This window comes from Myodes glareolus, chromosome 7, assembly GCF_982192425.1.
Source record: "Myodes glareolus chromosome 7, mMyoGla1.1, whole genome shotgun sequence".
In the NCBI taxonomy this organism is placed as follows: Eukaryota; Metazoa; Chordata; class Mammalia; order Rodentia; family Cricetidae; genus Myodes; species Myodes glareolus.
The window spans coordinates 18,364,775-18,378,302 of record NC_142032.1 but is presented as its reverse complement, the minus strand read 5'-3'; the positions used below and the strand labels follow the sequence as shown (position 1 = coordinate 18,378,302).

General features: G+C 37.7%; 1 protein-coding gene across 3 annotated transcripts in view; it reads left to right on the top strand.

Moving 5' to 3' along the window:
- Window positions 1-13,528, top strand: part of Cutc (cutC copper transporter) — a 31,651-nt gene that overhangs the window by 1,261 nt on the left and 16,862 nt on the right. Inside the window, exons 2-6 of one of the 3 annotated variants that reach the window (XM_048452936.3) lie at window positions 1,295-1,366; window positions 4,499-4,558; window positions 5,541-5,750; window positions 6,371-6,406; window positions 8,774-8,877. In XM_048452936.3, coding sequence (XP_048308893.1) covers window positions 1,295-1,366; window positions 4,499-4,558; window positions 5,541-5,750; window positions 6,371-6,406; window positions 8,774-8,877 — 482 coding nt within the window. Of the gene's footprint in view, window positions 1-1,294; window positions 1,367-4,498; window positions 4,559-5,540; window positions 5,751-6,370; window positions 6,407-8,743; window positions 8,878-13,528 lie in introns of all 3 variants that reach the window. The other 2 variants (XM_048452935.3, XM_048452937.3) reach the window with 2 other exon arrangements.

The following is a 13,528-nucleotide window of genomic DNA, read 5'->3' as shown; positions in this document are numbered from 1 at the left end:
ATAATTATAAATTCACTGCCCATTAGTAACCAGTACCACAATATAGTGACTATTTTTTAAAGAGAGCAATACGTGTAAGTATGAGTGTATTGATCGTTATTGTGTGGGGTGGGTACATGTGGCATAGTGAGTGTGTGGAGCTCAGAGGTGTTAGCTCTCCCGATTTTAAATACATCAGGGGATGAACTTGGGTTGTCAGGATTGCACGGTAAATGGCTTTACCTTCTGAACCATTTCCTAGGCCACAACATTCAAATCTTTAATTAAAAATAACTTGCAGGAAAAATCCAAAGCTGCTTACACCATTTTTTTATATTAACATGTAAATTTATAATTCAGGTTTTAGGGTATATTTGGGTGACTTGTTAGCATGGTAGATCCTGTGCTGGCCAAGAGACGAAGACAAAGAACTCTTAAATAATGACCTTACTAAGGAACTTCCTGTCAACCAGTAGAGATCAGATATGTATCTCATAAGAGGTGAAACTAGGGTTTGAATGAGAAATATATAAGTTCCTGGAGTACAGAAGAAGGAGATAGATTTTTCTACTTTGGGAGAAAAAAACATGGAAATGTGACTTGGTACGATCCTTGGAGAAGTTTAGCATTTGAAGAAGAAACTAGAAGGATGAATATACTATCAGTTGGGATGATGTATTCATTGGCAAAGATGGAGACTGAGGAACACTGAAGTCATAAAGAGGAAATAAGATGTAGTTTACTAACGATAATGTGAGTTCAAGGTCAGCCTTGTCTACAAGAGCTAGTTTCAGGGCAGCTAGGACTATTACACAGAATAATCCTGTCTCAAAAAAAAATAATAATGTTTAGTGGGTGTACTTTATGTAAATTATCTCAGTGTTGATTACTCTGAGGTCAGGAATTGAAACTTCTATAGCAAAGTAACTTGTCTAGGGCCACACAGTGAATAAAATCACACCAGAATTTGAAGTCATTTTAAATATGTAGTCCTTTTAACTGCTAGCATTGAGAAACGTTCCGAGAGTCTGAGCTGGGACACAATGTTGAGATCTGTGGTTTAGAAAGATTAATTTCATGTTCACTATGTACTAAAAATTGTTTCACTTTGGCTTCTTTTGTGTATGTCTGTATATCTGTTTCATAGTCTGGACCCACCGATTTGAATGAGTGTGGCATTTTACCACATGGATGGGTCTTAGTACGTGTGCTTGTTTCTCTATTGCACATTCAGGCAGCAAAAACTGAAGTGTTAGTGGAAGATTGGTATGAATTGCTAGTTCCTTCAAGAATTTCTGTTGTTCGTACTCTTTAGGAGCACCAAATGGATTTCTTATGGAAGTGTGTGTGGATTCGGTGGAGTCGGCTGTGAATGCAGAAAGAGGAGGTAAGGGAGACTAGATAATCAATAGTGGTTGACAACCTTTTTAGGGTCTCAGAATGAGTCCTATGAACTGACCTCCAAAATCCCCTGGCCAAGCTGGGCACTCGGGAGGCTGAGACAGAAGGGTTACTCTGAAGTCAGTTCTGGCTATAGAGTGAAACGTCATTAAAAAAATTAAAAAAAAGCCCTTGTCATCCCTTGGACAGTAGTAGTCCTTTCAGAAACAACTAGAAAACCTACTGAAGAGCGTGGCATGGTGGCACATGCTTATGGTCCCAGCACAGTGAAGCTTGAGGTCCTGAGGATTGAAAGTTTGAGACCAGCTTGAGCTAGATGGGGATACCTTGCTTTAGAAAGTAAAGCAAAATCAAAACTTTATTGGAAGATTACTGTCTAATACCCTCTTTCCCTCAAGCAGGTCACATTTTGTGGCAAGCATCTATAATGCTGCTTAGTCATTAACATGTTTTTTTTAATTGAACTTGACACAAATTTAAGAATTTGAAATAGTTTAAAATACAATGGACTGAGCAAGTAGTTTAGTGACAAAGCACTTGTAGCATGTGTAATCCCCAGTACTGAAGAAGAATAAAAATTCTAGATGATTTTAGAGGTCTTATCTTTTTACCATAGGTGCTGTTTTGTTTTGTATTCTAAATTTGTTTTTGTGAGAAGCATAAGCATCTCCATCATCTCAAGATCAGAAAAATAATTTTAACTACTTTTTGGTAGTTAAAATTTGCTGTGACAGATTACCTTGCAAGAGAAACTTGAAGAAGGAAGAGTTTATGTTGGCTCACAGTTTGAGGGATTCAGTCCATCGTGGCACTGAAGGCATGGTGCAGAGCTTGGGGCAGCTGATCCATTGTGTCTGCAGCCAGGAAGCAGACAAGTAGATGCTGATGCTCGGTTGGCTTCCTCTTTCCTTTCTGTTTTGGTTCTGGGATTCCGGCCATGAACTAGTGCCTCCCATGTTCAGTGTGGGTCTTTCCTCCTCAGTCAAGCTGCTCTGGAAACTCCCTCAAAGATGTGTCTCCTAGGTGACTCCAAATCTAGTCAAATTGATAATGAAAGATAATCATTACAAACTTCAACCATTTTTAAGTCGTGGTCAGTAATTTTCAGCAGACGTTTTTGGTGGGGAGCAATTTATATGTTTTCAGTTTTGCTGGACACATTTGATATTGTTACCCCTTGTTGATTTTTGAAAACCTTTGAAAATGTAAAATCCATTCGTGGCAATAAAAAGGAATGAAAGATTGATAATTGCTATAACAGGTGATCGATTTCCCCCCCCCCCCCCGCCCGCCTGGTGCCCTGTGGGAATTGAACCCAGGGCTTTGTACATGCTGGGTGCTGTATTACTAAGTTACATCTCTTATTCTTGGCTGTTTTGAGAGAGTCTTGCTGTAACCCAGGGTGACCTCAAACTGTGATCCTCTTGCCTAAGCCTTTCAAGTGCTAGGATCACAGACATGTACTACCATACTTTATGATTTCCTCGTTTTTTAAAAAAGTTTCTTTTTCTCTTTTTTCATAGTTGATTTGTTAGATGCACTATGATGTTCATCATTCAGAGCACCACAGTCCCAATTTTGCTGACTATGTAAGTGGTGCCATTTGATATTCTTTTCTAATCACTCTATTCCCTGTTGAGTTTAAAATCCAATTCAGAATTAAGCTTTAATAAAATTGTTTCATAGGGCTGGAGAGATGACTCATTGGTTACACACACTGGGTGCGTTTTCAGAGGCTATGGGTTCAGTTCCAGGGAATCCGATGCCCTCTTCTGGCCTCTGTGCAGCAGGCATACATACACTTGGTACACAGACGTGCAGGCAAAATACTCATACATATAAAATTAAATAAGCTGGGCAAGGTGCTACATGTCTTTAACCCCAGCACTCAGGAGATGAAAAAAAGCACATCTCTATGAGTTTGAGGCAAGTCTGTTCTATGCAGCAAGTTCTAGAATTGCCAGGGCTAGAGAGAGAGACCCTGTTTCAAAACATCAAAATTAAAATAAAAATTTAGAAATAAAAAATAATTTTTTAAATTACTTTATTGGCAGTATCCTGTTGTATTACTTTAGGAGGGCATCTTGTGTTTTTCTTTGTGTATGTGCATGGGTATAATGTTAAGATTGTTCAGTGGATTCAGGTGTTACCAAACTGATCTATTGATCTATCTTTTGTAAGTTTTCCAGTCATTTGTCAATCTAATAATTTTAATGTGTGTATATTCAGATATATATGTACATATATACATATATATATATATATATATATATATATGGTTGAATTTTGTTTGTTCTTTTGTTTTTGGAGGGACATAGGATACTACCACATACTTGTAGTTAAGGCTGGCCTTGAACTCATGACAATCTTTCTGCCTTAGCATTCCGAGTGCTAGAATTACAGGTGTGTACCATCACGCCCTGCTTAATATTTATTTATTTATTTAGTGTCTAGTATAAACTAGAAAGAACAACTTTTTTATCATTTGGTTGTGGGAGAAAGGGAGAAAGACTGCCTTCTTTGTTCTCTGATTTCCAGAATAACACATCTGTTTGCTACCCTCCAATGAGTTATTTTAACATTATAAAACTAGATTTAGACATGTGTTTTAATTTATCATAGTTATTTTGTATCCTATCTTTGGTTAGTGAGAGCCTTGTTCCTGAGACCTTTTTTGTAACATGACCCCAATAGTTTGACAGGGTTTGTTGTTGTTTTGCTATCAGTACTCACCTCATCTTGAAATTATCTTGATAGCTACTACAAATTAACTGTTTTTGTTTTGTTTTAAAACTTAGAGTAATAAGGAATGTTTTCAAAAATTGATGTTACTTTCTTATTGGTTAAGAGTTAACATCCTACTATTTTTTATCCAATAATGTCTTTATTCCCTGTGCACAGCAACTCTTACAAGTTTTAAGAGAACTGGCTTAACTTGAATTAACTCTTTCTTTGGCTTTCAGTAACACAATGAAGGTTATAGAATACAATTGAGATTTAAAATATTTTTACTCTAATTTTATAATTTGATTTCTTTGTTAAGCTCCTAGGTTCTTTTTATATTTAGATAAACAGTTGTCTTATCATAGGAACTTTAAATAAATATGTTTTTTAAAAGGTGCTGGTCGGATTGAACTATGTGCTGGCTTATTGGAGGGAGGAACCACACCCAGCATGGGTAAGTATCTTTTTTTCCACCAAATTTCTCATACAGAGATAGCAACAACTGATTATGTAATGTTATGAAGACTATGCTACCAAGTAGAAATACTTATATTTGTAAATCACATCATCAAAGGTTTTAATTAAACGTATTTTTAGTTAAATATATTTTTGTCCTCAAGCATCAACAGATTGGAAGGTAAACTGTTGTTTTTATTATATCAGCTGACAAGTGCTTTTGAGTATCTTTAGCCCTTCTGCCTTGCTCTCTATCCCTTGGCTTTCCTACTACTGCTTTCCACCATAAACACTTGTGTTTCCTCATCGGCCTCCTCTGCCTCCTGCACATCTTGGTCCTGGAAACTTTCCTCAGGCAATGAGGAAATGATGCAAAGACAGACAGACAGATACACACACACACACACACACACACACACACACACAGAGAGAGAGAGAGAGAGAGAGAGAGAGAGAGAGAGAAGCTGGGATGGAGTGGATCGTGCTTATTCTGGTGGAGTGGCACCTATAGTGTAGCAACCTGGAGCCTCAGCGTGTTTCTTGTGTACAGCACAGGTAGAGGAGTGAGCTAGTCTCCCCTTGTGGTCTCTGTAGGGAACAGTCTTAGGGTGCAATCATCTGGGAGGAGAAAGCTGCAGTTGCTAGTTTTTACACACATTGGTCAGTCATTTGTAAATGCTCAACTTGGACCAGAGGAAGGTTTGCTATGCCTCTGAGCCTCCCCCAGAGGAAGGCTTTGCCATTTGCCATGGTCTGAAGCTTTGGTCCTTGTTAATAACACACATTCACTAAGAACTTCATCCATTCTTTACACATTCACTCAAGGCTGCCTCCTTCCCTTTATATTATCCTCTGATTCTTCAACTCCTTTCCTTTGGAAATAATACATAAGAATAACTGTATATGACCAATAATAGTTTAATAACTTCTCCAGATCTCTTAGCTTATAGTTGAACTTTAATCTGCTTCTGCTCTTAAAGGTATTCTTCAAGTAGTAAAACAAAGTGTCCAGATTCCAGTTTTTGTAATGATTCGACCACGGGGAGGTGATTTTTTATATTCAGATCGTGAAATTGAAGTGATGAAGGCTGACATTCGTCTTGCCAAGCTTTATGGTGCTGATGGTTTGGTATTTGGGGCATTGACTGAAGATGGACGCATTGACAAAGACCTGTGCATGTCTCTTGTGGGTAAGAATTTGTAGCTGAGGTGTAAAGCTTTTAGCACATATACACACTCTCCTGATGCAGGAAAAAAAATTACAAAATTGATTTTTCAGACATAGCTGCAGATACTTAAACTAACCTATCTTTAAAAAAAGTTGTTTAACTATTGGGGTAGAGGGTAAATGTGACAAAGCCCTCTTGGCACTCCTTTGTTGCTGTACATCAGGTTCTGCTCTTGCAGAGTTTAGAGAAATTTGCATTGATTGCATTAACCAATGCACCAAAACCTGAGAAGTTATTCTAGTCAATAATGAGGGGAGAAAGCGGAGAGGATAAATGCAAAATATCTACATTATGAGGCCAAAGCTTTTCTTGACGATCCTTAGAGTATCCGAGTAATTGATTTAATGTTGTCTTTACAGTTCATGTAATTTTTATTTGGTACCCTAAAGGTGTAGATAGTTATATTTCATACGAAAGTCAGAGTTTAGAGGAAAGATAGGATTTTTGAGTTTATAAGGCTGCTGTTTGTTACTGTTTTAGTTCACTGTCTTAGCAGAAGAGAATATAAAAGTTTTACCCAAGAAGGAGAATTCTACAAATAGTAATGAGCCTCCTCTTGTTGCATGACTGTCTTCTTATAGCTCTCTGCCGCCCTCTGCCAGTCACTTTTCACCGAGGTGAGTCTTTTCTGTTTAATAGGTTTGGTAAATGGTGTCAGTTTCCAAATCTTACCAGATGGCACAACCCTTCTATTGAACACTGTTCTGTAGTGTTACAGTGATACTAGTTAGTTATAGACTAAGAAATGGTGTTCGGTGCCTAGAAAACTTGAAAACTTTGTTATGAAACCTTGTTAAGAAGGTGGTGGTAGCATATACTTGAGGAAAGAGTAAGCATTGCCTGCAAGTGTATGTGTCCAAGCTAGTAGCAATCCTGAGATTCATTAATTATTAGATTACCTTAGATCATATACAGCCCTAAAAGGAGTAAATCATGGCCACTGAAATGAAGTGTACCTCCTGGCTTCTTTGTGCCAGGCAAAACCATTCCTAGAGCTAGCAGTGAGGTCAGCTTTGTCAATAGAGACTTCTTGTGGGAAGACAAAGTAGATGTGTGAACAAGAATCAAACCTTTTTACGAAGAAATAGAAATAGTTATAGCTCCCCTATACTTTGGTTAGTCTTACTAAGCCTTGGCAAAATCAAGGGACAAGTGTCACTTGTGTTTCGAAGGCACTGCCATTGCAGATGAAAAGAAAGAATCTTTAGTCAAAACAGTGATACTTGAGAAAGTGTTAAATGCTTTTCTTCTTTTTAAATAGGCTTAGAGTGAATTACTAGTATCTGTCTCCATGTATAGAAATTAAGATAAAGTATTTATTACCCTTTGAAATTTATGACAGTACCAGAAACTATTGTCTTGATTTGGTATTAGCAATGTTTCTTTAAAAAAAAAAAAAGGCAACAAAAGACATTAGTCTGTCAGCATCTTGATGCCAGGCACACCAAAAATATTTTTAAATTAGTGAACATTTATCTGAAAAAGTAGTTTAAATTTTGTCATTCTTAATAGTTTTAAGAAAATGAGGCAGTCACATAGAATATATTTAAAAAATTTTAAACTTTTAAAAGATGACTTCAAATTTCTATTTCTTAATCTTTCTCTAATAAGTCTAACAGAAATATTTTCACGATTTATAGAAATAAAAATTGTGTTTTAATAGTGTTCTTGGTTCCACTTTTTGCCCACTTGTTTATTTAATAAGGCAGTATAGCCACTGTTGGGAAAGTGATGGCCCCAAGGCAGGAAAACTTGTGAACTACATCAGCTGCCTGTGTCCAGTAAAGGATGGAAAAAGGAGTGTGTCCCAAGGACCCATAGTACCTCATCTCTGTAAACTAGAATTCTGTATCTTATGCTAGTGCTGAGCACCAAAGCAGAAGTAGGTTTTTTTTTTTAAGGTTCCTAGGCCACTTTTCTTTCTTATTGTTCTGAAGAGAGAAGTCCCATCCCTTTCCTCTCCACTTAACCTTTCTTCTCTCCTTCCCTCCCTTCCCCTGAACTTGGAATCCTCCTGCCTTATCTCCTGAGTGCTAGAATTATAAACTTGTGCCTCCATGCCTGACTTGAGAAAGGAAGTATCTTAGTAGAACAGAATCGAAACCTCATGTTGTCTGTTGCAAACAATCAGCTATGAGTCTTGAGTATATCAGGCAAATGATTTAGTACAAACCATTCAATAATTGTGAAAGTGAGGCCAGGTTTCTCCTAGGACAGGCGAGTATAATGTGTCGTTTTTGCAGTATAGTTTGTCTGCAGCCTTTGAACACTTTTCCAGATGTGACCACATTTACAGCATTGTCATAGCTAAATGTTACCTGTATAAACTTAATAGTTATTTTAAAATTAAAATTTTAAGTTTTATTTTAAAGAGAAACACTTGTGATTACTGAAAATTTGAAACTTGTCACATCTTCTCTTTGTCCAAATAAATGCTCCTATTGAAATGTGTGCTGATAAAATGACCGTGCTTATTACTGGTGGCATGCAGACTTTTGTACTGCAAACTCTGACTCTTAAAAAATAAAAAGAACCCTTAGAAATGAAAAAAAGAACTCTTGAAGCAGTCCTGGTGGTGCACACCCTTAATCCTGGAACTCTAGTGGCAGAGGCAGATGGGTCACTATGAGTTTGAGGCCAGCCTGGTCTACATGGTGAGTTCCAGGCTGCTTATAGTTACATGAAGAGATCCTGTCTCAAAAAGAAAAGAAGGAAGAAACTCTGATTTGTAGCATTTTCTTCTTTCTGTGGTTTAAATACTTTACCTTGACTAATTTTAAATAAAAATTATGAATATTTCATAGTTATCTATTGTAAGCCAGTATAAATCTAGCATACCGTTATACATAGTATATATTATAATATATATATATATATATACACACTGCATTTTGGAACCTATTGAATTAGAGGATATTTCGGTTCAAAATTCAAATCAGTTTTACTTATTTTAGCCTTTGATATGGTTCATGATCCAATGGCAGCTCTGGAGACCCTCCTGACCTTGGGATTTGAACGTGTTTTGACCAGCGGATGTGACAGTTCAGCACTCGAAGGACTGCCTCTAATAAAGCAACTCATAGATGAGGTACAAGAGGGTTGTGGTTACTCTGAGCATTCTATTTTTATATGTATTATCAGTATAATATTCTGTTCTATTCAGCTAGTTTATAAAAATGAATATTACTGACTTGGTGATTATGGAAGAAAAGTAGAGCCGGTGACATATTTATATGATATTTATTTATTTATTTATTTATTTATTTATTGCATGGGTATTTTAAATAACCAGGACACTTCAGATCAAATCATAGACAGCAAGTTTTACCTTTTCTCTGTCATTAGTCTTGTCTAGTTTTACACCACATCTTTCTACTGTCAATCTATGTATATGCAGGGGAATCTCTGTTAAATTTACAGTTGTCATCTCTGTACATATATCCTAAAACTTATGTTCTTTTTAATTCTTTCCAACTATCAATATGTTAGGATTGTTTTCTGCTGTGAGTAAACTAGATTTGTAGAGCAGTCAGAGATTGCTTTAAGAAATCTTTTTACATTTGTTAGTTTGTGTGTGCATGCACATGTGTTTGCCATGGCATGTCTGTGGAGGTCAGAGGACAGTTTGCAAGAGTGTTTCTCTGTTCACCGTGTAGGTCTTGTCAGGGTTGGGGCATTGTTTCTGCAGGCATGACTTAAGGTACTGAAGAATGAACAGAATTTGAAGTGAAGAAAAGCGTATGTAAAACCTTGAAAACCTTGCTAAACAGCATTTTATGTTTAATCTTTGACTATGGGGAAGCCCAAAATGTTTCGGAATAGAAAACATAGTTGGTAAACCAGGTGTTGCATGAGTTCTAATTGGTATTGATAATTGTAGGAAGAGGAAGAGGGCCCCGGACTGCTTGTTTGTCCTGATCACATTTACAGCATTGTCATAGCTAAATGTTACCTGTATAAACTTAATAGTTATTTTAAAATTAAAATTTTAAGTTTTATTTTAAAGAGAAACTCTTGTAATTACTGAAAATTTGAAACTTGTCACGTCTTTGTCCAAGTAAATGCTCCTATTGAAATGTGTGCTGATAGAATGACCGTGCTTATTACTGGTGGCATGCAGACTTTTGTACTGCAAGCTCTCTTAAAAAATAAGAACCCTTAGGAATGAAAAAAAGAACTCTTGGAACCAAAATAACCTTGCAGAACATATATTAATTAAAACACTGCTTGGCCCATTAGCTCTAGCTTCTTGATGACTAACTCTTATATTAATTTAACCCGTTTCTATTCATTTGTATATCACCACCTGACAGTGGCTTACTGGCAAAGATTCTAACCGGTATCTGTTTTAGGAGGAGGATCCGTGGCTTCTCTCTGACTTTGCCCTTCTTTCTCCTAGCATTCAGTTCCTTCCCCTGCCTTCCTAAGTTCTACCCTATCAACAGGCCAAGGTAGTTCCTTTATTCATTAACCAGGAAAAGCAACACACAGACAGATGGACCTACCACATCAAATAATAAAAACCTGGAGCCAGATATTGGTGCAAATGCTGAAAGGTCAGAGAAAGGAGCAAGCCACAGCGAACTCTTACCTTGTTAACTCTTCATCTGAAAGGGGACCGACCTCATGTCTCCTCTCACCTTATATTCCTCTCTCTACCCAGCCACATCACTTCCTGTCTGTCTGTACAGACTGTCAGACATCTGTGGTTAACTAGTGGCTAGCTCCACCCTCTGATCTTGAGGCAAACTTTGTTATAGTATTAATGAAATATTATCACATTCCCCCCTCCTTTTTTGTCTAAAATAAAGAAGATTATATAAAAAAGCTGTATAGAATAAGTATAATAACTATATAAAATATATACAGGCAATAAATATACCAACACTGTTTAGTCTATTGGCAATTGACAAATTCAGAGAAACTACTCCATATCTACCCTATCTTTGTTGACCAAGGTTTCTGTCCCACCCGGTTCTGCAGTCATTCAGTCCCAAAGAAACACAGGTCTACATTAATTATAAACTGATTGGCCCATTAGCTCAGGTTTCTTATTAAATCTTTTTTTTAAAAATATTTATTTATTATATATACAATATTCTGTCTGTGTGTATGTCTGCAGGCCAGAAGAGGGCACCAGACCTCATTACAGATGGTTGTGAGCCACCATGTGGTTACTGGGAATTGAACTCAGGACCTTTGGAAGATTTGGCAATGCTCTTAACCTCTGAGCCATCTCTCCAGCCCTCTTATTAACTCTTATAACTTAAATTAGCCCATAATTCTTGTCTGTGTTAGCCACATGGCTTGGTACCTTTTTCGGCGAGGCAGTCACATCTTGCTCTGTGTCTGGCTTCTGTGTCTGGGTGACAAATGCAGATTGAAACTTCCCTCTTCCCAGAATTCTCGTTGCCCCACCTCTACTTCCTGCCTGTTTGCCACACCTATGCTTCTTGCCTGGCTACTAGCCAATCAGCGTTTATTTAAAATACAAGTGACAAGGTACAGACCATTGTCCCACAGCATATCTTGATAAGTTCAAAAGTTTGTACCTAATTCACTTTCTATTGTAGCTTGCATTTCCAAAACTATCTTTTAATGTCTCTCTACCTTATATACTTTACACCTCTTTAGTAAATTTCTTTTCTGAATCTGATAACAAGGAAAACTGTAACTATTAAGTCTTCAACTCTGTTAGAAACACGATAAGGAAATAATACGACCTGAATAAACAAGGAGAGCTGTAAGAGTCTGCATTTCCCAGTGGATTCCCACGCCCGACCCAGGCTGCGCACTTCCTGAATTCGGGCCCACGAGAAGGGACAATTGTCCTGAGGGCTGAAAGAGACACAGACAAAAGAGACCTGGCTCATTTACAAGAGTAAATGGCAACTTTATTAAGCATAAGTCGGGTATATATACTGTGGGGCAAAAAGACACCAGCCCCCCATCAGGAACAGGGAAAGAGAAAAGTCAGGGGGCCGCACCCAAGGTCGGAGAGCAGCTGAACAGAGAAAAGAGGAAGCCAGGTGGGCGTGCTCAGGCTCAGAGAAAAGCTGACCCAGGAACCTTGCCTGTGGGCGAGAACCTTGCTTGCAGGTGGAATTACCATGACAGAAGAGTTCTCTCTGAGCTACACCCTTGGGCCGTAGGTGAAATTAACATAACAGGAGAGGGCAGTTCTATGCCACACCCTTAAGCTGATGCAGTGGAACCAGGAAGCAGAACAGCCCTGCAAGGCGTCTCGGGAAAATGGGGAACCTGTGTACCTACAAGAGCAAGCAAGCAACTTCCAAAAAATGTAAGATATGACGGAAACAACTGACTGCCTGGACCCAAAGTTCCTCTGCAATGAGCATCCATCTTGGCCTTCAGGCCTAGCATATCTGGCAAACTTTAGTTTGAAACAGGATATTCTGAAGGGCTGCCACTGTCCTGACAAAGTCTGGCAGTCCTTTCTTTTGTGTCCCACTTCTCCAATTTGGACAGCATACTGTTAGCAGTCAAGGCAAGGGCACTTTCTTGCCCAGTGGCTTACTTTTACCACAAAGAAAGTAAACTCTATATGGAATTTCTTCAATGCCCATCATCTTCTCCAAGGTAGTTTGGTACTGCCAGGAGCAGACATGTCTCATTGTCATTTAAAAAAAACAAACAAACCTATGTTATTAAAATATCTTAAATTCCATATTCTGCAGATCTCTAAAGTGTTTGAAGATGACCTGTCTATCTAAAATATTTCTCTGTTTGACCTTAAAAACATACCTAATATGACTACAAGTTTGATTGTAATGACTAACTACTAACTTGCATTTCTTTATATACTAGTTAGTTGGTAATAATAAGCTTTCAAGGGCTAAAAGTTTTCATTGCATTATTAAATAAGCTGCATAGGTTCAATACCTTGAACAAAATTAGAAATATATGTACAGTATGTTCTAACAAAATTAATCTCACATTTTTATCAATATACAAAGATCTTTATCTATGTACCTTATTTAAAACAGCTAGTTGTTTTTTTTGTTTAAAAGTAGATCCAATAATCCGCTTCTTAACCCTGTTTCTATATCCTTTGCTTTTCAGAGTAGACTCAATAATCTACCTGTATATTCTAACATATCTATATCTCCCTTTTTTTCTTTTCAAAACAAGAACTCTACAGTGTTATATTATTTGTATTTTAATAAATAAAGCTTTCCCGAAGATCAGAGGGCAAAGCAGCCACACTAGTCAGCCATACAAGTCAGGGAGTGATGGCACACACTTTTAATCCCAGAACTCAGGAAACAGAGGCAAATGGATCTCTGTCAGTTAGAGGCTACCCTTGGCTACACAAGATCAAGCCAGAAGCACATTCAAGTGATGGTGGGTCACACTTTTAATCCCAGTGTTTGGGAGTCCCACACTTTTAATCCCAGCACTATGGAGATGGGGACAGGAACAATATGACTGGATGATGAGAGGAATATAAAGAAGAAGAGACAGGAACTCAGTGGATTGTGGAGTCTGAGGATTTCTGAAGACAATATCTCGCCCTTTCGGTCTGAATATTTGTTAGAAGTAAAAGGTCTCCCTAGTGGTTGGCTGCTTTGCTTTTCTGATCCTCAGGTTGAACCCTAATATCTTGTCACTGGGTTTTTGCTATTTGTGCAACAGAACTCTGAATCTAATCTCCGTTGTTCAATTTTTTTCCTATTACCAATAACAACTTGTAACCAACCCCCCAAACAATGACAAAT